The sequence below is a fragment of the Nuphar pumila genome, chromosome 6, assembly GCF_984573655.1.
Source record: "Nuphar pumila chromosome 6, dmNupPumi1.hap1.1, whole genome shotgun sequence".
Classification (NCBI taxonomy): Eukaryota; Viridiplantae; Streptophyta; class Magnoliopsida; order Nymphaeales; family Nymphaeaceae; genus Nuphar; species Nuphar pumila.
The window spans coordinates 128642995-128666844 of record NC_143254.1 but is presented as its reverse complement, the minus strand read 5'-3'; the positions used below and the strand labels follow the sequence as shown (position 1 = coordinate 128666844).

The following is a 23850-nucleotide window of genomic DNA, read 5'->3' as shown; positions in this document are numbered from 1 at the left end:
ATGGTGATGATTTCGCCTTCACAGGTAAGATGCTCGAGTGGGTCGAAAGACCAGAGCATGTAAAATATGGCAGTGGTTAAGAAACTCCATCGTGCTCGTTCGATACGGTTTGTCAAGAGAGAGGACGGATGGTACAAAACTTCGATTGACAGGTCCTTTAATGGCAGTTACGGGCAAAAAACTCAGATTTCCCAGTCATCGGAGTCAGAGAAAATAGGCTACAAAAGGTAGCTTACAGTTGGATGCATCCAGAAACCACTCACACGCCTTTGGGGATTTACTCTCTTAGCCATTGGTCGTCCTCTTAGGAGCAGACTCAGTCAGTCATCCGGGTTATCTAAAACACATAGCATAATAAACCCCTATACTGGTCTCGAATGTTTCTACGTTTCGTGTCTTGCGCATACCCGCCTAGCCAACTAATATCGAAACATAAGTTAAACTATTCACATTATTGAGATGTGTGTGATGTGATGTGACTTGCTTGTTTGCTTAATAGTTCAATATACTACTCGTTGAAGTATGTACGTTTGTTTCAGCATTACACTAGTTCTTTGCTAGTAATAACTAGTTGCTCGTACTAGTTAAATGCCTATGATAATAGCATTGTGTTAATTGCAATATGATGCATGTGACTTGCTTTACTATTTGGTTAAACTATTCGTATTGGTTATAATGCAACATTTGTTAGTTTGAGTCTCTTATGACTAATGTGACTGCTTACAACTCAAAATATATGAATCGTTTACATCTTATGGCTAATGAAATTGCTTGATTGTACAATTGCTTATGGTTTGTAATTTGCACATTGCATATACCATGTGCTTGGTAGAATTGCTTGCAATGTAAACAATCCGTGATTAATATAATTATTGTCGTGTGATTGCCTACCGCGTATAGCTTATAAACCACTTGTGGTGCAATTACTTATAGCTTGTGGTTTGCGAACTACCTGCGCCTTGTAATTAATAGAACTGTTTGTTGTGTAATTGCTTGCATCTTATGATTAATGTATTTGCTTGTCATGAAATTGTGTATGTCTTATGTGAAATGAACTCCTACCCTGTGATAGTTGATAGCTCACTTGATTTTAAATTGTTCATATTAAAAACCTTTATTTGTTTGCATACTCAATTGCTCATGTTAGAAATAGTTATTTATTTGCATAGTTGATTTGCACATGCTTGATATAATTCATCTCTCATTCTAAATTGCTTATTTCAGTTTTATATTGTCTCACTTGTGCACCTATGAAGTTTTCATAAAACTGACTCATTTTATGGGCAAGTGATGTATAAGTGATATAGCTTGCGATGACACGATGACGTGATGAGATGAAGATAAAGCTTTTTTCCTGACATTTCGCTTTTGAGGACATGTTGGTAAATTTGGTATAAATTAAGTGTCTTTCAAAAATTTTCTTTTAATTAAACCTTGAGTCACTAAAACTGTTATACTAAACTTCTTTTTTGTTTCATTAAATATAATGAGTTGCAAATCTGATGTACAAATTCTCAATTTTTGAAACTGCATTTTGAAACCATTTGATTTCAATAGTTGTGTGAAATTCGACAAAGAAAAGTTTACGCTGTAACGCGCTCAAGGTCCATTGACTTGTTTTAAAAATGTTATTTTTCACTGAATTACTATTTAAACTCTGGTAATCATATGATTTCAAAAGCTTTTTAAATTATTCTAAAAGTTACAAGTCTAAGATTTTTGGGGTGTTACAATATCCTTTCCATGAAAGTAAATTGACTGGTTGTGTCTTTCATCTTTTTAGTTCCTTCTTTTTCATACTATTACTATGATCTGTTTATGTGTGTAGCATGCATGTAGACGTGTTGCTAACATGCATGTGTCAAACCACCTCTCAGGTGGTGTTTTGGTGGTTCTAGTTACGTTTGTATGCCTTGTGGATTTGGGGCACTCATCTATTCCTTGTGTGTGATAAAAAGTGAAATTTTCTAATGCATCGGTTTCATGTGGGGGATGCAGTTCTTCTGATATGATCCATGTGACCCAGCTCTATAATGTCTTTGAAGGGCGTTTACTATTGTCAGAATATGGCGCACCAAATTCATGATTTATGACACTTGTTTTCCTTTATGTTTCTCCATGTTTTCATAATATATGAAATTCTTCCAAAATGAGTTCCCTTACTTTGTGCTTCAGAAATACCACCTAAAAAAATCACATCTTATTGTGATATTAGCGTGATAAAAACAAATTCTTATATAAAAAAGACTTTTTTTTTATGACAAGAAACCCTTGATGAGAAAAGGTGAAGAAAGGTTTAATCGGCCCACTGACTGCGAGATAAACCCACGGGTGTTATCTTGAAACAACATTCAGTTTTTATGTGTTTTCTACACTTATTCATCTAGCACCCATTCTCCATTAAATAACTAAGTTTGAATTGGGTTTCCATAGAAAATGGGAATAGAAAGAACACTAATAAAAAAACAAAGAATTTTGTATTCCAAAGGTGCTGAATTACTTCTAGATTTTGGATCTAAAGATAGAGGGGGTAGTGCGGTGCAGTGGTGGAAGGGAGGAGGAGGAGGAAGAGGGGGAAGGGGCTGGATGTAAATTAGGGCCTTATTTATGAGAAAATCTAACCAACTATTATTATATTTAGGAAAAAGCTGAGAATATAATAAATAACTAAAAAATGCAAAAATTTAACCAAAGCAGAGAATAAATTAAAATAACTGAAAATACTTAATTCAATCTCAATTCTAAGTTCTAAAAAATTTGACCATCTCTAATCTCAGATATTTCCTGTATTTACAGGAGGAGAATTCTAATCCTAATAGACTCCCTAAATGATAATTCTCTAATGGATAAAACTTATTCTAACATAATAAAACCTAGATCTTGAAGTTAGGATCCATTACAAAATAATTCAAATATTAAAATATCTAAACTAAATATTATAGATCTTAAATGATCCAATTAATAAAGTGGACCCGAATATGCATCCCTCGGCTCCTGCATCAAGATGGATGGAGGAAAGCAATCAGGTAGAAAGGGAAGAGTGGCCTGCTTTTTTTGGGCACCCCCTGCAAAAGCTGAAGCTTGGCGACTCCCTCAGGTTGAGGAGTAAGCCCTCGGAGTTTTAGGCCGACATGTCCCGATCTCCGGGCTTGAGGTGGTTTCTCCGAGTAAAAATAATAATAAAAACTTAGTTTACCCCGCATTAACGATGGCCCTTTGTCATTGTACGGTATGAGAAAATTATTTAATAGCTATTATTTATTTGCTTCAATGGTCTGGATTGACATAGGGCATTCAATATCCCATAATGGGATATGATTTGTTCTCAAAAAAAATAAAAAATAAAAAAATAGGACAACTATGTCATTGATGCGAGTTAAAACTTGTCCTCTTTTATGTAATAGAATTTGTACTCGCTCAAAATAAAAGGACAAGAAAAGTTAATTTTGAGAGAGATATTTTATGGAAATGGATGCCATCATACCGCGTTTGATGGGATGCTAGGATGAGCCCACATATTAAAATATTTGTTTTTGGATAAACAAGTTCGCTAAAAAACTAGTTTTTAAGCAAAACTTAGGTTTCTCAAAACACAGGTCTTGCCTTTGTCACCCATGTGGCCTCCAAAAGGTTAACGTTAAGATTTTCTTTAGGGTCTGTTTGGAATTTGTAGCGGGGATGGTGTTTATAAAGTTTATGCATTTTAAGAAGTGAGCTGCTAAATCCTCAACTTGGCTAGCTGTCAAATCCATGATTTAGTGTAAATACAAAAGAGAAAGGGCCGCACTTCCCATCCTAAATGCATAAACGCCTCCAAACAGGACCAACCAAGGTACTTTGACCAAGATTTTACCTCGGGCCACCAAATGCATAAACGCCCATCCCAGCGCCAAGATTCCAAACAGGCCCTCATCTGTTTTTGCAAGACCAAACTAGTTAGTTTGAAGTAAGTGTTTAAATGGAGTTAACTCATGGAGTTATTTGCTTTACTTGTTTTTGTGAGTCCAAATGTTTAATCGCCATTTGCATAGAGGAATGGTGTTGTCGAGAGAGAGAGGAAAAAGAAAGTCCATCGATTTTTTCTTTTCTTTTTTTTATTGTTTTGAATTTCAAAACCTAATGGAAAAGAATCTGTGCCACGTGTCAAGATCCTGATAGTTTTTTAATGGTCAGGATTGTCAGATGAGAGTAGATCTCATTTGACAAATGACCTGATCTGGACCCATTTGTATCTACAAGCGACACCGGTTTAGTTGGACATCCAATTGATGTTCAGTATGGTTGACTGAATTACTATGCTGGACTTCTTGTTCTATGATAAAAGTCATTGCTTAGGTTTGGACATCCCAGGTCAAGAGGTGCCACAATGACTATGGCTTATATGGGTGTTCGTAAATATTGTCATGGTTGTAAAATCCCATAATAATATTTCGTAATACTAATAAGTTGTGATAATCCAAATACTTTACTAAATATTTTAAAAAGCTCACTTATTTCTAATATTTCACAGTATTACTACAAGTTTGTCATATTGTAATATTTGTATGTTTTCAATGGTTAATAATTTTATATAATTATTTTATGCTCTTAATAGTACAATCATAATATTTTATTGATTTCATTCCAAAAAAGAAGTTAAAAAAAAGTTCAAATTATAATGACATTTATCCATATGGAGTCTTGTGACTGCTTAGAACATATACTGAATCCTGACAATTACTTCTTGAACTTTATAACAAATATTGGCAATGTAATGAAATAGTACATGTTTTGTATAATGGATTTTCATACTATCTAGTAGAAAATATTATATATTTGTTTTTCAAGGATTTCTATTGATCATACCCCATAGTACGATCTACATGTTTGTTTAGCAAAAAGTGGTGTTTGGATGATGAGACTGTGATGTGTTTGTGTGTAGTTTTTTGAAGAAATTGAAAGATCAATGATCCACAATGCAAACAATTTTATTATGCGTACATTGAGAAAGATGATTCAAAGTGTGATTATTGGTGAACAGTTTATGTTGGATACGTTTGTGGGATCAAATTGAGTTAATACAAATTTCACCTATTATCTTTTAACTTGAAAGCTTGAGTAGTAGATTATACAAAACATACATCAATTTTAAAATATCATGTTCTAATTCTAACATTTGCAAATAAAAAAATTTAATGATGATTTCAAGATATTAACATAATTTAAAAAACAAATCTTTTGTGACAAGAAACACTTGCCGACAAAAGGTGATTATAGGTTTCCCAACCCTTGAAAGGTAAACATTTGGTTTATAAGGTGATTATAGGTTTATAATCACATTTATCTTGAAAGAACATTCGGTTTTTACATGTTTTCAAATGACCTCATGGATCTGATTTCCATGTTTTAATAGGAACTCGCTTTTGGATCGCCAATTTGTGTACATGTTTTTTCTAGTGATGCAAAAATAGATGACTGCAAATGAATTGATATTTTTTTTACAAAAAACATGTATTTTCACCAACAAAACATGACCCAACAGTTGATTTAATCACACACACACGAGGCAAGAAGTTTAACATGGTTTAGTTTTAAAACACCTATGTCCGTGAGCATGTAACTCTCAACACCCAAAAATGGTGAGAGCATCCACTAATTCCATAAAAAAAGGAGATCTTCATTTAGCAATTACTGGGTAATCTCCTATAAAAAGGGTTTTAAATAAACATTTTTATCTCTACATTATGTCATTCCTATCTTTTGTCATCCTGAGATAGTTCTAAATAGATTTTTGCACCTTTTACATTTTAATATTCACCTCGCTATTAGATCTAGACCTTGATTATTATCTAATTTGCTTTTATCATGCTCGCTCAAATTGAACGTAGGATTGTTTCAGTGTACTTGGTCCTTATGTAAGAATGTCAGCAACTTGATTCGAAGAAGTCACATGCTTTGTGGCCAAAGATCCCAATTCAACTTTCTCTCTAGCAAATTGGTAGTTGATTTTCACATGCTTCATTCTTTTTTTCGCCAGGGAAAGCTAGGGTTAGACAGATCCCTACCAGCTATACAACCATGCCATTGAGGTTTGATTTTGCAATGTCCCAACACAAGGCGATGTGCACAAACTGCTCCTGTCAGAATAAATATCACTGAGAATAAAGGTTAACCACGTAAATTCAACATACACAGCCTTGCATTTTGCCTCAAAGCTTAATCGGCCAAATGTTGACTGCTTCGTAGCAGTGCAGGAAATGCAATTTGCTCCAAGAAATGTACAGAGACATGTTACTGATCTCCTAGTAAGAGGCATCAATTCCAATCGTCATCCCAAAAGGCATAAAGTTCAAGAGTTGATCTTGAGATGATCTGAGTTCTAAAATCTATGGTCCCATGAACATATCGCAAGTTGTTTTGCCATATGAAAATGACCTTTTGAAGGACTTTGCATAAACTAACTTATATAATTTACAGAAAAATACGTTTGGCCTGATAAATGTATTATGTATTGAAAGTAACTAAAAAGCTGTGTAATGGCATGAACGAAGATTTTTATAGTCTTTTTTACTTATTTCAAAATTTTCACGATGTGATCTAGATGTTTGGTTTTATAGAAACACACTCTTGGATTATCCAGTTACAATGCATAAGAAGAATCTTTTACAACAACAACAACTATGCCTTCATCCCAAAACAATTGGGGTCGGCAATATGAACCAAAAAAGAAAATCATTCTCGGTTTTTCACATGAATCCTTCTCCTCCAATCATTTCTATCCAATGTCATGTCCTCGGTGAGGTTCAAAGCATTCATATCCTTTCCTATCATCTCCGTCCAAGTCTTCTTAGGCCTACCCTGACCTCTTTTAACTAATATATTTTCTCATTTCTCCATCCTTCTAACTGAAACATCATTAGGCCTTCGCCGAATATGTTAAAACCACCGTAAACGATTCTATCTCATTTTATTTTCAACGAATGTAATGCCTACCTTCTTACGTATCTCCTCGTTTCAAATCTTATATTTTATTGTATTTTCACACATCCATCTAAGCATACACATCTCAGCTACACACATTTTTTGAATATGATGTCTCTTGGCAGCCCAATATTCTGTACCATATAGTAAAGCGGGCCTAATTGTCGTCCTATAAAACTTTTCCTTCAACCGCAATTGCATTTACGATCGCACAACACTGTAGTTGCACTTTTTCATTTCATCCACCCAACCTTTATCCTGTGATTTACATCTCCGTCAATTTCTCCATACTTTTGAATGATAGATCCCAAATATTTGAAACAGTCACTCACTCAACTTAAAACTTCTTGCTTCTAATGTCTGTCTCCATAATTTTAACTTAGCATTAACCCCAGCTCTAGACTCATCAATCAAAACAATATCATCAACAAACAACATACACCACGACACATTTTCTTGAATTGATCTCATAAGCTCATCCATCACTATAACAAATAGTAAATAGCTTAATGTAGATCCTTGATGTAACCCAACCGTTATACGAAAATTGGTTGTCACCCCTCCACAAGTACAGATATTGGTTACTACTCATTCGTACATATCTTTAATTATACTAATGTATTTGAGTGAAACACCTTTCTTCATCATTGTCTATCAAAGAACATCTCTAGGTATTCTATCGTATGTCTTCTCCAAATCAATAAAAACCATAAGAAGAATCTTTCAAAGCTTGAAAATTAACTGCTTAAAATTTTCATAAATATTCAAGCATAAAAAATTATATTTCTTGATTCGATTATGATGATCTAACAATAGATTCTTAGTAAATGAACCATGCTGAATGCATTTGTAGGGTCATATTTGCGGAAACTATAAAAATTTTGATTGCTTGTCTGGCAGTGCATGCCCCCTTGTGTTGAGACGGTGCAAGTTGGAATCCCCATGCTATGGTTGAATAACTGGAAGGGTCTGCCTAACCCAGCTTTATCTATAAGAAAAAAAAGAAAAAAAAAGTTTGACCATCTATTAATAGGATATCTTTTGACTGAAAATCATTGTAGTAACTGGATGACAATTCACCATTTGGCTTAGTCGATGAGCTTATACGCATAAAAATAATCCCCAAGAAAGATTATGCCTTAAAAACAATGCAGATAAAACTCAAATCTTTCATAGAAAATTCAAGACTGACCCGATTCATAAAGAATTTAAAATTTTTTGGAAACCTTTTTATAAAAAACTAAACTTTCCAATTTATAGCCAGTTTTTCCAAGAAAGAGATTTGTGGCATTGTCTTTGTCAGGTTAACGGCGTTCATCGCTAAACAATCCCAGTGTCCTGGACCGAGCCTCAGACTGGGCGGCGCATGGCCGGTTTGCAAAAAATTCTATGCCCGTGACATCTGGGTAGCCCAAAACCTGCCTGAACCAAACCGAACCCAGAAACTGGCCCGGCTATTTAAACTCCTCGCCGGTGTCTCTAAATCAGATCGAGCCACCGACTCGTGGGGTCGCGTTTGGGAAGTTCATGAAAATTTCATAATCTGAAACCCTAGACCCCGTTTTGGCGCCACATTCGCCTTTTTCCCTCGCCTCTGAACACAAAAAAACCAGCCCTTCAAACCATTTCTCCGGCAAAGCTCCCCCAAAATTTCCGGCGTTTTCGTTCTCGTTCCGACCGCTGCCGACCGAACGCGTTCAGAATCCGTCGCGTTCGGCCTCTCTGCCATGGCCGCGGCGACGGAATCGGCCGCTCGTTCTGTCGGATTCGTGGAAGTTCCTGTCATCGGTAGCGATTCTGTCAAGTGGATCGACGTCACCGTTCCTTCTTCCGCCGCTCCTGCCGAGCCGTGCGCTCCTCCGACGGACAATGCCGCCGGCTGCGCCCTCGTCGGGGATCCGCCTGTCTACCTCGTCTGGTAATTTTCAGCATTTTGCTTTCATTATTTTTTGTTATCATCTGTTGACTTATTGGAGATCATACCTGGAACTCTGATTTGTAGTCTTGTGCGAAGGTGATCCGGGAGAGGAGTACTATTTTTTCACTAGGTTTTCATTCGGGATATTGTAAGTGTGTTAGGTTTCAAGTTCTAGGGTTTCTTTTATAATTGGATGCCTCTTGGGGCTGTTGGTTAGGGCCTCGTTATTGCTGTAAACTTTCTTTGATAATGTTCAGTAGCTATATCTACAGCTACCTGTGAGAACCTTAGCAGCTTGGAACAGAGCAGCATTGGGAACAAACGTTTGGAAGTGAAAGATTGGGGAATGGAAATTTTAAAGTGAAATATGTGAATAAGCAAAATACTTGCTGCAACAGTCGAAGATTGAAATAATTGTTTGGTAATATTAACAAAATTTATCTTAAAGTTCGTGTAAATTTGCTAACAACAGACATCCACATAAATATGTGCGTGTACAAAACATGTAAACACACATACCAGAGACGCTAGTGCAGGTGAGAATTCAAATGTTATTTTTCTTGATATTTCCAAAAGAAATTGCACATGTTTGGAAGTACAAGAAGTTCTATATATTTGAAGTTATGAATACAACACAATTATTCCACAAAAATTTCTCACAAGCACTTCAAAAATTTATGCATCAGTTTTTCCCTTTTGTCCTTTTGGGAATGTGAAGGATTTTTTATATTGTCCAATCGTTTAATAGTCTGGAAAAATCACATTACTGCATCATACCATCTGTATTGGTTTCACACACTGCACACATGCATAAAGAGGGCGGGACATTTTTTTTATGATTTTACGTTTATTATTCTGCACCACTCAAATTACACAATTATTAGTTTCACTTGTCAGGTAGAGGCACAACGCTTAGGAATTATGTGGCATTTTCAACTGCATAGTTTGTGAAAGAGCAATAATTCATGTAAAATGTCTATTTTTCATGCTTTTTCCCTCCCAACCCCAATATTTTTTAAAGCAGTATGAGCCATGCAACCGATTGCCACCTATTTGATCATTAGCTTATTCCTTTGTGCAGTTTGATCAATCTCTTAGCTGAAAGCTGCATGTATTTGCAAATTGCAACAGATTCTGTTTTATTTTTTAGCTGAAGAAATTTATATACATATACTTTTTTATCCTACAGGCGCATCCACAAGGACTCTCCTAACTCCTTAGAGTTACTGGAGATTTGTGCCAGTAATGAGTTTCCAAGGAGTGGACTTCGCCTAACATTCCAGAGTGCACTGTGCCCATTTGCTTTCATATGCAGAAATGAGGTTGCTTACTGGAATATTTGTTGATGTTTTATGTTTCTATGTAAATTAGTGGTTGTTCTATTTTGATGTCTACCTGGTTCTCAGTTGGTTCTGAATTTGTGCATTTGCAGACACAGAGCAGTACTGGGAGTGGTTTTATATTTGCATTGACAGTTACAGGGTTTGCATATCTTTTCAGCTTGAGAACCCCTGGTGCTTACTTGTCGGGGTCTATTTTTCCTGAAACTGATTTTTTGGAGGTTGATGTACGTGCTCGGAGTTCTCAATTTTTGGAGATAACATCAGTAACGGCCTTACCAGGGCTCCTGGTGGTTGGTCGAAATGATGGGTCTGTTGGCTGTTTTGAATTCATAACACCTTTTCCGAGATCTCAAGGTATTCCTCTATGAGTGCATGAATTTTTGGTACACATTGTTTAGTTTCCAATAAGCAATTCCATTAGGTGCAGTTAATAATTGTTAGTCTTTCTGAATACTTCATTTTTCCTTCATATGTTTTTTTTAGTGAATGTCCCTTATGCTTTCTCTAGATGGAAGAATCTAATTGAACTGACTCTTTAGGCCCTTTCATGGCCACATCTTTTATGACATGTTATTTTGTCTCAAAGGATGTAAATGTAGCATGTTGCATTCCACAAGTTTCATATTTTCAAGGGCTTGTTCTTTTTTTTGCTTGTGAGATTTGTCAGTGGTACTAATTCTCTGTTTTCTTACCTTTCTTCTACAGTGGAGTATCTTGTTGCTGCTGTAATATTTTTCTGAAATGTGTTTTTTTTTGTAAGGGTTGTGCTCGTTTAATCTGGTGTTTTCATAGCCTGTTGTTTTTCCAGCTCAGAGTTATGTTCTTCACATTCATCGTTGCATTGTTTTATGGAGTCTATTTTTGACAGGTTCTGTCACTTCTGTCTATGAGATAAGAGATGTAGGGCTTAGCCGTCTTTGGGGGTTGGTGTCAAGGTATGGTTGTCTATTATATTCATTTTAGTTCATAGAGATCAAAATTTACTAATTCTTGTGACTTGTTTAATTGTTTTTTTGTTTGTCAAGTACCTTTCACATGAGACTTGTGCCAAGGGATTCTTATTTGTGAAACTTATATGACATGTATGGAACTAAAATTTACTGGTTCATATGTAGGGAAAAATAATTAGTTGCAGGCTACTTGCTTTACATTTGGCCTGTCCCAGTTTTCAATAGTGCAATTTTCATTTCAGCTGATTCCATTTTACTGCCATCAGAGATCCATCTTTAGCTTGTTCCCTCCTGTCAAAAACAATCTTTAGCTCATTCCTGTCTCCTAATGTTATAATTAATGTAGAGAAGCGCTATCTTATACTGAGGGGTGTCAGGTTGACACCTATTGTGGCTATCACATGCAAGCACACTCATTCTCAATCTCCTAAATATATCTGTATAGATGTAATATGAAAAGCATTGTGGAACTAGTATAAAAAATAACAGCCCAACCTCCTTCTTAACAAAAGGCAAACAGCTCCCTGTTGCTTTGTCAGGGACCTAGAGGAAAGAGAAATGCCACACACAGACATATGAGAGAAGGGTTCATCCTGCCAATTTTTCATTATCTCACTTATTTGTATCCTCCAAAAAATCATAGTTGCAGATGTTTTTTACCTGATTCTGGACTAATAAATTTGTGTCACAGTTAACTCAGTAGAAAACATGCATTGGATTATGCATTTTTTATGCTCAGATGTGTTTTTTAGAGAGGTAAAAAATCAATGGTTGATATTCCACTAAAACTTTATGATATAATGTTCAAGTTTTTCCATTAAATAAATGCAATCCAAAGCATGGTTTTAGTAAATAAAATATGATAAACACATCTTCTGGTTTAGCTCAAGCAAAAGATACCTGCAACTATGCTTTTAGATGGGTCCTAAAGTGAGATGTAATGAAAAGGTGTCTGGACAATCCCTTCTCTCTCTCTATACCAGAGTTACCGGAAGCGCCTAGGTAAAAGAAGAAGCGTGCTTCGAAAGCGCAAAACGTCGCGCTTCCGAAGCGTGCGGGGAAGCACCACTTTTAAATGGGAAGCACACTTCCCATCACGCTTCCCCAATTTTTTCATTTTTTTGTATTTTTTATTTTTTATTTTTATTTTTTTTCGCTTCCCCCTCGCTTCCTAGGTGGCTTCCGAGACGATTCCCGACTCGCTCCTAAGTGGTCCCACGCTTCCCGCTTCCTAAAATTTTGAAAGTGCCTCGCTTCTCGCTCCTGCTTCCCGTATCGCTTCCCGCTCCCGCTTCCTCAACTGACAACCATGCTCTATACACACACATAGGGTTGTGCATTTCTGTGGAATCAAGGACAAGAACAATGACTAAAAATAAATCTGAAATCGAATCAGTGAAGCAAGTTCGACGTGACTGATTTCAGATTGAGTATAGGGCCAGAATAAGGAAACGCGAAATAGGAAGAGTGGACACAGGCGGCTGGTGAAGGAGAAATGTAGTTGCTGATTTTAGGGCTCTATGAAAAGGAGAATAGGGATGTCACAACAGATTTTAACTGCAGCAGAACTGAATTTTATTTCAGATCTGTTAAAAAAACACAGCAGATCTGAATGCGTTTCATATCTGCGATAAGAATGTATCTGAAGGCAAGGGGATGACAACAGATCTGAATTTTTATTTCAGATCTGTTGAAAATACACAGCAGATCTGAGTACGTTTCAGATCTGCGATAAGAATATGACTGAAGAGAAGGGGACGACAACAGATCAGAATTTTATTTCAGATCTGTTAAAGATGGACAGTCGATCTTAATACGGTTCAGATCTGCAATAGGAATACACAGCAGGCGAAGATAGAAGAAGAAGAAGGCAACAGGAGACAGATGATGACGTCGGAAAGAAATAGGATGAAGAAGGAAAAAGATGGAAAAAGAACATGACCTGTTGACGGCAAGGAGAGGTCGACTTTTCACGTCGACTGAGCAAAGCCTTTCACGCCCAGAAGTTTCGTTGCTCTGATACCATGATAAAATTGCTGATGGACTATCGTGCTCTGTTGAAAATATAAGAAAGAACAAGGAGGAAGGGGAGAGCTTTTAGAAATCGGCAGCTAGAATTATCTTAATGGCTATAGTAATGCTTCATTAGTCTTAATAGGGTTACAATATGTTTTACATGGACAAAAGTGCCCTGTATTAGTAATACATATTACATTAGAATACAAAACCCGTGAATGGATATGAATCCTTTATTGGATCCATATCCAGTCCATATTCTAATAGAAGAATGCATATTCACATCCCATGGATTGCCAACAAGGTTATGATAAAGCTGTTGAAAATTGAGTTGTCCAAATCTTGCATTGAGTGCCTCTAGATCATGAGAACTGACAATTGAAGGAGGGTACGGATTGGTAGTTGTTTGCATAAAATTTGTAGCAGCTCGAGGACCAAAACTAGCTGATAGAGGAGCCGCAACAGCCAAGGCCCGAAATTGAACCGAAATAAGCATGTTGGGTGGCTGATAAGTCAGGACATAACGCCATTAACAATTTAAGCATGTATGACCCTTCTTCTCACACATTTGGCATATGGTATTTGCTTGATTAGAAAAAAATGGAAAGTGTAGATAAAACACTTGTCCCACGTCTACCAAAGTTGTTAAAGTTTTGGGCTGCAACCATAACTTCATGATTTACCTCATCCTTTTGAGTCTCATCCCAGAAAATATGTTGAACATTGCTTCATGTTCCAAAAACATAGCCTTCAATTTATCAAAAGGAGGACAAGGCAGAGTTCTGGTGTAAACCGTCACAAACATGTATTCCGGTCTAAGCCCTCTAACCGTTTTCATGCATATGTCTTCGTCTGACAAAGGGGAACCTATGGCAGCAAAATGATCGACAAGAGTCTTGATCTTGTTTAGATACTCCACAGGATGAGAGGTGCCTTTTCAACTGCTTTTAGCTTAAATACCTTGGGAGTGAAAATCTCTTCGTACCACCGATGCAGTATATCTAATAACTTTTCGTTGGGACTCCTGATGGAATATGTAAAAGAACCTCACAGGAGAGTGTAGTTGTAAAAAAAGTCGTTGGCGATTGGTCACTCTTTTGCCATGCAACGAACTCTGGATTTTTAATTGCAGTTTTTGAGATTTTCTCCACATTTCCTTCTTGTGCTAAAGTCGTTTGGAAAACAAATTCCAATGGGCATAGGAATCGACCCATCGAGAAGTCCCATCAAATCATGGCTACAAAGGAAATGAATGATTTGTTAAGAATCGAGTTTTTTGGTAACTAAATGACTGAGAAAAGGTGTGTTAATTGGATATGACAAAAAGGAGTGTTAGGAAAGGAACAATAAGAATATCAGGTCAAACATGGAAAGCAAAATTGCAGATGTAATGAAGTAAACAATATTTGTTCTGTTTTTTTTTTGAAACAGAGAACAAACACAATCAGTCAGTCATTGCAGCTCGAACAGAACATATATTCAATCTGATGGCTCAAGAAAGAGAATAGATTTAAAAAAAGGTAACACAAATTGAAAATAACGCAGGAACAAAGGATCAGACAATAGATTAAAAAAAAGGTAACGCAAATTGAAAATAACGCAGGAACAAAGGATCACGTCATATCTAGTCTGACATGATTGGGAAAATTGATCTGACGTGATGTATCATCATATCAGATATGAAAAATATGTATATTTTTTTTAATACCACTTGAAATAAAAGAGATCTGTATGATCTGTTTTTTTTTTTTGGAAAAGGTAGAGACCAAGTGATTAGATCTGTATGGTTTTGATCAGATCTGTAGAGATCTGTGAGATTTTCGTCTGTATGATTTTGATCAGGTTTGAAAGATTTGGGAGATGAAAGAAGATAAAGAAGATGCAGCCAAGATCGATGGAACTTACCTCTTCAAGGCTCTAATACCATGTGAAATATGCTGCTGGAAGTTGTCTTACACAAGCAAACAGACAAAAAATAAAAGAGAGAATCTAAAACTGAATTGACGCCTTGCCCTTCTAGGGTGGCGTCTTTTCCTTTTTATATTAGTGGGGTTTTTTTACAATAATGCTCATTTACAATGGAAGGAATACATGAATGATACAAGCCTAATCAAGTTTGGATCTGCCTCCCTTTGCTCCTTGTTTTGGCTCTATAAATAGAGCTCTCCCTCTTGTATTATGTTATGCTTTTCACAAGCAAATTTGTGCTTATATAAAATTATATTTTTTAGATTGTGATTCTTGTGAGATTTGTGATCTTGTGATTGTCTCCTTGGTGAGATTGTATTTGACCCAATAGTGGTATTTTGTATATTTGCAATCTTTTGTAGCCCTTAGCGGCACTCTCTTGTGATTGATATTCCTTTTGTTTCAAACACTGGCTTGGCACAAGCATGAAACACTTCAAGAGAGAAAATCTCCCTTGCGCCATACACACTAGAGTATGGAATGAGATTAAATCATGTGCTTCCATACATACATAGAGGTATATGTACAAATTATAGTCACCTATATTGTTCACGGTAATTTCTCAGTGAGGGTTTTTCTCGAAGAGATTTTCAAAAACTGGTTTTCTCGGGAAAATCTCAAGAGTTTTAAAAATTTTAACATTTTTAAAATTATAAAATTAATAAGATAAGAAAATAATAGGTTTTTTATAATTTTTTCTTGAAAAAATATAAGGAAATAAGTTTGAAGGTTTTTAAAATACAAAAGGAACAAAAAATATAAAAATGGCTTAAAATATATAAACTAATCATATTTTTCAAAAATATCATGATAAAGTCAGGATATTTTAACGGCGATATTTTAACAATATTATAATATTTTGCCAATATTATCGCCTTACATGATTTTGCCGATATTATCACAATATTTTTAAATTTTCACCGATATCAGTGGCACTGGTACAAATATTCATACATATGCATATCATGTGTGTGTTTCTCCCTTTCCCCTTTTTTTGGCCTTATATCTACAGAAGCCAAATAAACAAGCGCTCAATGTAGCCCAAGATTGAGTCAACGCTTGACCATGTTGACTATTTACATCTGACTTTATACACTGAAATGTTTCAATAAACAAATTAATGTGTTAATATTGTCATTTTTCTTATGGCAGAGGAATACTCGCATGTCAAATTATTGTTCAAAAATTTCAAACATGAATAATCAATAACAATATCTTGTTTTCTGTCTCTCCTTCACTCTTCCCTGACAAACCTACTCTGTTGAGAATCTACTCACTAAGCAAGAATGCTCAACAAAAAGAACTCGATAATGAACTTAAGTAGACAGAAATTCATGCAAACACACCACTTTATATAAATAACAACCAAACAATCTTGTTTGTTCTTGTCCCCAACCAATCTTATATAACTGCAAACTTAGAAAAGGGACTATTGAATGAAAACTAACTCTTGGGAACAAAAATTTTGATTTACGACTAGGTTGCCCTTCCTCTTTTGGCCCAATATAGCATCTATATTTCAGCATTGACATCATGAGGACATGTCCATTGAACGGGGTTGGCTCCAAGAGTACTATTTCTCCATTCATTACCACTTAAAGCTAAAACAATAACACATTTTCTCTTAGATCCTTCAACACACACACATAAATATATATACATATATATATGGAGAGTGATGCAAACATAGTAAATGAAACATGATAAATGGGTTTTTTGGCTTTTCTGGTGCTTTTTTTCGATTCCAACACCATAAATCTTGTTCGGCATGGTTGATTTAGTAGAGATCGTCAACTAGATTGTGCATTTTCGATGAAAAAAAATGATATTTGGAGCCTGAAAAATCTACAAAGATATTGGATTGTTGATTTTTTGAATCTTATAAAAACCCACCCATGTGTCTGAATCAAATGCTCCAAGAGTTGATCCCTATAAAATCAAGCAAGTAGGTCACATCTGTATGATCAGAATTTAAAAATAAAATGAAAAAGCTCGAAAAAACTCATTAAGCACGTTTGCATCTCTTTCTCTCTCATCTATATGTTTGGTACTAATGAAGGTATGGAACTAGAGTAGAAATCACCTTGTTTTTTTATTTTTTAGGTTTTTTTGTAGATCTAACTTTAGAGGCATGATCTACAATGTTTGTTTAGTAGGATTTTGAACCATGTCATTGTGACATATGAGCAGGTTTTTCAAGGGCTCCAAAAATCAATGGCCTAAAATGTACGAAATTTTCATGGCTTAAAAAATTACACTTTTACTGTTAAATTATGTATATATAAATATATATATACATATACTTATATATATACATACGTATATATATAAGTATATATATACATATATGTATATATACATAATTTATTTCATTTTCTTTACAACCAAAAACCCGATAGGGATGTTTTGGTAAATTACCATGTACCTTTTCCCTTTTGTATTTTTTCTTTTTTCTTTCTTTTTCCCCTTTTTCTTTTCCTTTTTTTATTTCTTATTTTTCTCTTTGAAGGACCATAAGGGGCCCCACCCATCTAGTCGTTGGGGCCCCAACGATCATATTTATGACCGTTGGGGCTCCCAACGACTAGAAGGGAGCCCCCTTTATGGTCCCTCTTTTAGCTCTCCTCCTCTATAAATAGAGGAGGCTCACACTTGTAATGGCATTGGGTTTTCGCCCTCTTCTTTCTTTCTTCAATAATATCCAACTTATGACTTTAAGTCATTTTCTCCTTTTGTGGGTTTTTTGTGTACACTTTTAGTGTTTGTGTTCTTGGCTCTTGTGATCACTCTTAAAGAGTATTTTTGCTTTATTGGTGCTTCCGCCCCTCTTCATTACATGGTATCAGAGCAAGGTTGGTGATCGGGCTTCTCTTTGTTATCTTGTGACGTGTGCCTCTCAAGCTTTTGAAGAAAGGAAGACTATTTGGTACCTATGGAACGCGATTCTAAAGTTGAGCTTTCTTTTAAGCTCAATGGGTCCAATTATCTTATGTGGGCCTCCGCATTGGAAAATCATCTAAGAGGTAAGAAACTTTGGGGTTTTGTTATGGGAACTACTCCTGAACCCTCTCTTGTTCTCACTAAAATCGAAAATGAGGTTGAAAAAGCTTTAGATGGCGATGAGCGCATCAAAGCTATCAATGACCATCAATCCAAAGTTGAGGATTGGGAAAGTAACCATGCCAAAATTTTGGCATGGTTTATGAACAATGTGGACCTCAAAAATTGTGCTAATACTGCTAAATTTAGAAGGGCCAGTGAGGCATGGTTCTTCCTTAAGGGTATGTATACCCAAAAGGATCTTGCTAGACAATTTTTTTGTCAAGAAAAAATCCATTTCACTAAACAAATTGATATGAGTGTCCGGGACTACTTTAGCTCTTTAACCCCTCTTTGGGATGAACTTGTTCTTCTTGAGCCTAAATGGGTGGCTCCGGAAGATATTGAGTTGAGAATGGAACAAATTGAAAAGGAGCATTTTTTCCAATTTTTTCATGGTCTTCGATCGGAATTTAAACAAGTTAGGGCATCCCTTCTCCATAGAAGTAAAGCCTTACCCATTGAAGACGCCCTTGCCGAAATATGCCAAGAAGAAACTCGACTTGGCCTAAGCATTAAGAGTGATGAAGTTTTGGCCGTTACTAGGCCCGGATCAAATGTAAAAGCATATAGACCTCCCCACTTTAACAAAAATAATGGGTCTAGAAAGGGAGTGATTTGTCACTATTGTAATGAACCGGGACACATTAGACCGGTTTGTCGAAAGCTTAAGGGAAAAGTGACCGCGGTTGGAGAAAATTCTCCAAAGAAGGAAGAAGAAAGTGTCAAAGAGGGAGATATCAAAGAAACTCTTAATCATATCTCCGAAGTTCTCCAACATCTTCTCAAGACTTCTTCTTCAACATCCGGAGCCGCCATCGCTTATTCTTCATCACCTCCAGGTATGTGGATACTAGACTCTGGTGCTTCTTTTCATATGACATCTCATAAAAACTCTCTTTCTAATGTTTTTTCCGAACCCATATCTTTTTATGTTTCAACGGCCGATGGAACATCTTTAAAAATTGAAAGTATTAGAACAGTTGATTTTAAAACTTCTCAAAACATTTTCGTTCATAAAGTAAGAATCGTTCCAAAGATTAATCTAAATCTTTTTTCCGTTTCCCAAATCACCGATCATGGATGCCAAGTCTCTTTTTCACCTAAAGATTACACCGTGCAGAATCTCCAGTCAGGAAAGCTGATTGGGCAAGGCCATAGAAGGGGTGATCTTTATTTTATGGACTTTTTGACTCTACCTCCAAAGTCTTTTTGCAATCTTATAAAGGACAACAGTATTGGAATTTGGCATGAGAGACTTGGTCATCCAAATTTTGTAAAGATGTCTCTTTTTCCTTTTTTGGACAATACTTGTAAAGACAAACATATGTCTTGTAAAGATTGCATTTTTGGGAAATCTAAAGTTATTCCATTCCCTCAAAGAAATTATTTCACCACTCGACCTTTTGAACTTATTCATACCGATGTATGGGGACCTTCCCCTATTTTATCCAAAGGAGGATTTTCGTACTATGTAGTCTTTATTGATGACTTCACTCGATTTACTTGGATTTACTTTTTAAGTCGCAAATCCGAAGTTTTCACCTTCTTTAAAGATTTCCATGCAATGGTCAAAAATCAATTTTTAGGAAATCTATCAATTCTTAGGTCCGATTCGGGAGGCGAATACATGTCCAATGAATTTCAAAGTTATTTAAAAGAAAATGAAATTTGCCATCAATGTTCTTGTCCCAACACTCCGCAACAAAATGGTCTTGCGGAAAGAAAGCATAGACACATAATAGAAACCACAAGAACTTTATTAATTTCAAAAAATATTCCAAAATCCTTTTGGGCCGAAGCGGTTCTAACCTCAACATACCTTATCAATAGAACCCCTTCATCTTCTTTGAAAAATCTTTCTCCATTTGAAAAACTTTACAATATGTCTCCCGATTATAAAAGACTAAGAATTTTTGGATGTAAATGCTTTGTTCTAACTCAGAAAAATGATAAACTTTCTCCTAGAGCTATTGAATGTATTTTCTTAGGATATGGCGAAAAACAAAAAGGTTATCGATGTTTTGACATACTCAAAAACAAACTTTATATCTCAAAAGATGTCACATTCCTAGAAGAAGAAAATGGTTTTTCGCATAAACCAAATGAAAATATTGATTATTCTTTTTTATTTGACTTGTTACCTCAAGAAAATATCATAGATGATCATGTTGATCCTAGTGAACCTCTCATAGAAGATCATTTTGAACATCCAAATGATGACCAAAATTTAGAAGAAAATGTATCAAGACAAACACAAGTCTACTCTAGAAGGAATGAAAGAAATCCACCTTGTGCCCTTGAAAAATTCTCTCAAAGTGAGTCGATTGAAGAAACCTCTCAAATAAGATCAAATCGTATCTCTAAAGTACCAAATAGATTTGTATCTTATGATTCTTTTTCTCCAAACTTTCGAGCATGTCTACTAGCTCTTCACTCATTTCATTAACCATCTCATTACAATGATGCTAAACAATATGCTCATTGGAATGAAGCAATGGAACTAGAACTTAATGCACTTAAAAGGGCACAAACTTGGGAAATCATTGATCCACCCAATGGCAAGAAACCCATTGGATGTAGATGGGTTTTTAAAGTAAAAACTAAGAGTGATGGTTCATTAGAAAGATATAAGGCTAGGTTAGTGGCCAAAGGATATGTCCAAGAGTATGGGGTAGATTATGATGAAACTTTTGCCCAAGTTGCTCGAATGACTAGTGTTTGAGCTCTTATTGCAATAGCCTCTATTAAAAAATGGCTAATTTTTCAATTTGATGTCAAAAATGCCTTTTTAAATGGAAATTTAAACGAAGAAGTCTATATGGAACCTCCTCCAGGTATGAATTTAAATGGAAAATTTTTAAAATTAAAAAAGGCCTTATATGGACTTAAGCAAGCTCCTAAAGCTTCGTATGACAAGTTTAGTAATGTATTAATCAATTTAGGATTTACTTCTTGCTATACTGACACTGCTCTTTTTGTTAAGAAGACAGGTGACTTCATTGTTATTCTTTTGTTATATGTTGATGATATGATCATCACTAGGAGTGACAAAAAGGGGGTAAATGATGTAAAGTCTATGTTAAAAGAAACTTTTGATATGTCTGACCTTGGATACTTGAGATACTTTTTAGGAATTGAAGTAGCTTATTCCGCGCGAGGATGCATCCTATCTCAAATGAAATTAGCTGCAGACATTTGTACCAAGTCAGGAATATCTGATGAAAAGAAAGTTGAGACTCCCGAAGTTATAAATGCAAAACTAAGACTTGAGGATGGTGTTCTTCTTGAGGATCCAACCCCCTACCGTCAATTAATTGGATCCCTCACCTATCTATCCATCACCCGTCCAGATATAGCTCATGTGGTTCATGCAGCAAGCTAGTTTCAGCATGCACCTACTTCGGTTCATATGGCAACCGTAATGAGAATTGTGCGATACATCAAAAATACCATCTCCAAGGAACTCTTCTTATCCTCTTCCTCATCTCTTGAGTTAACTGCTTTTACTGATGCTGACTGGGGAGAAAATCCCAATGATCGTATCTCAACTACTGGTCTTTGCATTTTTTTAGGTGAATTTCTCATTTCGTGGAGATGCAAGAAGCAGCAGAAGGTCTGACTATCATCCACTGAAGCTGAATATCGGGTCATGGCAATGACAACTATGGAAATCGTATGTCTCAGAAGTCTCCTTGGTGACATGGGCGTCCTTGTTTCCTCTCCCACCAAGCTCTGTTGTGATAACAAAAGTACGATATACATTGCAAGCAATCATACTTTTCACGAGCGGACCAAGCATATCGAAATGGATTGTCATTATGTTCGAGACGAATATCTCAGAGGAACTATCACATTACCATATGTTACTTCAGAATATCAACTGGCTGACTTCTTCACCAAAGCGCTCCCAACTCCACGATTTATGTTTCTTCTTAGCAAACTTTCGGTCTTCTTCCCGTAAAGTTTGAGGGGGCATGTTAAATTATGTATATATAAGTATATATATACATATATATATATATATATATATACATACGTATATATACAAGTATATATATATAGCCATGTTCATGTGCCCTCATTTTTTGAACCTGTTGTTGTACCTGCCGTACTCGTACCCATGTGACAGGGTAAACATAAATACATATATTATATATATTCACTTCTTTTAGTATGGATGCACACCTATCTTTATGCCCAGCCATCCCACATAACTCTCTTTTGTTCCCTTTTCGTGTGTTATCTCTAAGCTCACCTAATGCATCCATTCATTAATGTCCACCTTAACAAATATAAAACTCAGCTACATGCATTCTTTCTTATCACTTCTCCGCTGTCACAGACTTGGCACAACAGTACTGTAGGTTCTATTGCAATCTTATGAAACTGAATGTTCATTAAAAAGCCTTAGCCTTTCATATATCACAGAGCTCACTAGCTCATATAGTCATGTCCACTTCAACCACTTTATGCTAATCTATGCTTCAACAGGCCCGATCTATATTAAATAACAGCAGCAAGGGATTGAATCATGTGAACCATGACACTAAAAGGTCAATCATCTTAAGTATATCTTCCACAATAGTTGCACCATACATCCTCTTTTGCTTGACTAACTCTTCAATCTTTATCATGTTCCCCAGTAGAATTAATACATCTTCTGCAAGCAACATTCACTACATCTATAACTAATGCAAATAAACATGGATTTACCTTACATCCTTGATGTAGTCTAACCATGAACAAACTTGTCTCTCCACCTACCAATTTTTGAACAATTTGAGCTGACATGATTGTCTATCTTTGAACATGTCAACTTAATCAGTTCTTAAAATCAACAAAAATTGTCCGCAAAATGTTCTTTCTTCTCAGTTTTTTTCTGATAAATTGCCTTAATATTTAGAATAGTAACTTTTGGAATTGACTTGGGCATGAAGCTAAAATATTTTTCAGAATCATAGACACTAAGTTCTTTATCCTACAACTTCATAGTGTGGCTCACAAATTAACATGATAACAGAGTGCAAATATAAATATCCCTTTTGTTCTTATTGACAAAAAACTAAAGTCCCGTGTTTGTTGGTTTTTTCTTTGATACAAGATCATGTTGAACAGTCCACCCAGCAACATTCGCCAACTTGCCTAACAATTTTCATGTCTGTGTGGGAATAGTGTAGGGGTTCTAATATCATGTTTTTGGACATATGTTTAAGGCAGTTTGAAGTTTGAACTTTCTCAACTTAGTTTCACATAATTCAAACAAACATAAGTCCAGGAAATAGGAGACATGCACAGGATTATAGAAAAATGGACCTAGACCTGCAGGCAAGCATCCATGACTCCATAGCATAATACCTATATACAGTGATAAAACTGATTATCTTTTGTAGGAACCTTTGCATATCATAATCTCCAAATCAGAAAAAACAAGAAACATGAATCTCAATCAAAACCTATCTTTGACACAAATTGGAATAAATGGACCAAGTTGGCAAAATGTTTAGCCCTAATAAGTGATCTATGTAACACAAACTCTTCTAACAGGGCACTGCACCTGCGTCGCACCCACACCCATGCAGGTGCGACACTTGGA

The 23850-nt window shown here is 35.8% G+C and overlaps 1 protein-coding gene across 1 annotated transcript; it reads left to right on the top strand.

The window, feature by feature from the left end:
• The first annotated feature begins 8605 nt into the window (after positions 1–8605).
• Positions 8606–10668, top strand: LOC149836179 (nuclear pore complex protein NUP160-like). The gene is made up of 3 exons (XM_090009044.1): positions 8606–8878; positions 10068–10200; positions 10311–10668. Exons 1-3 carry the CDS (start codon positions 8688–8690, stop codon positions 10587–10589), a joined length of 603 nt encoding a protein of 200 aa, XP_089865170.1. The 5' UTR covers positions 8606–8687; the 3' UTR covers positions 10590–10668.
• The last annotated feature ends 13182 nt before the right edge of the window (positions 10669–23850 follow it).

Bases quoted from the DNA above. Each gene is read 5' to 3' on its own strand.
- LOC149836179 (XM_090009044.1), top strand. From the start codon at position 8,688: ATGGCCGCGGCGACGGAATCGGCCGCTCGTTCTGTCGGATTCGTGGAA. The intron at 8,879-10,067 runs GTAATTTTCAGC...TTTATCCTACAG, and splicing joins CCGCCTGTCTACCTCGTCTG to GCGCATCCACAAGGACTCTC. The intron at 10,201-10,310 runs GTTGCTTACTGG...GTGCATTTGCAG, and splicing joins CTTTCATATGCAGAAATGAG to ACACAGAGCAGTACTGGGAG.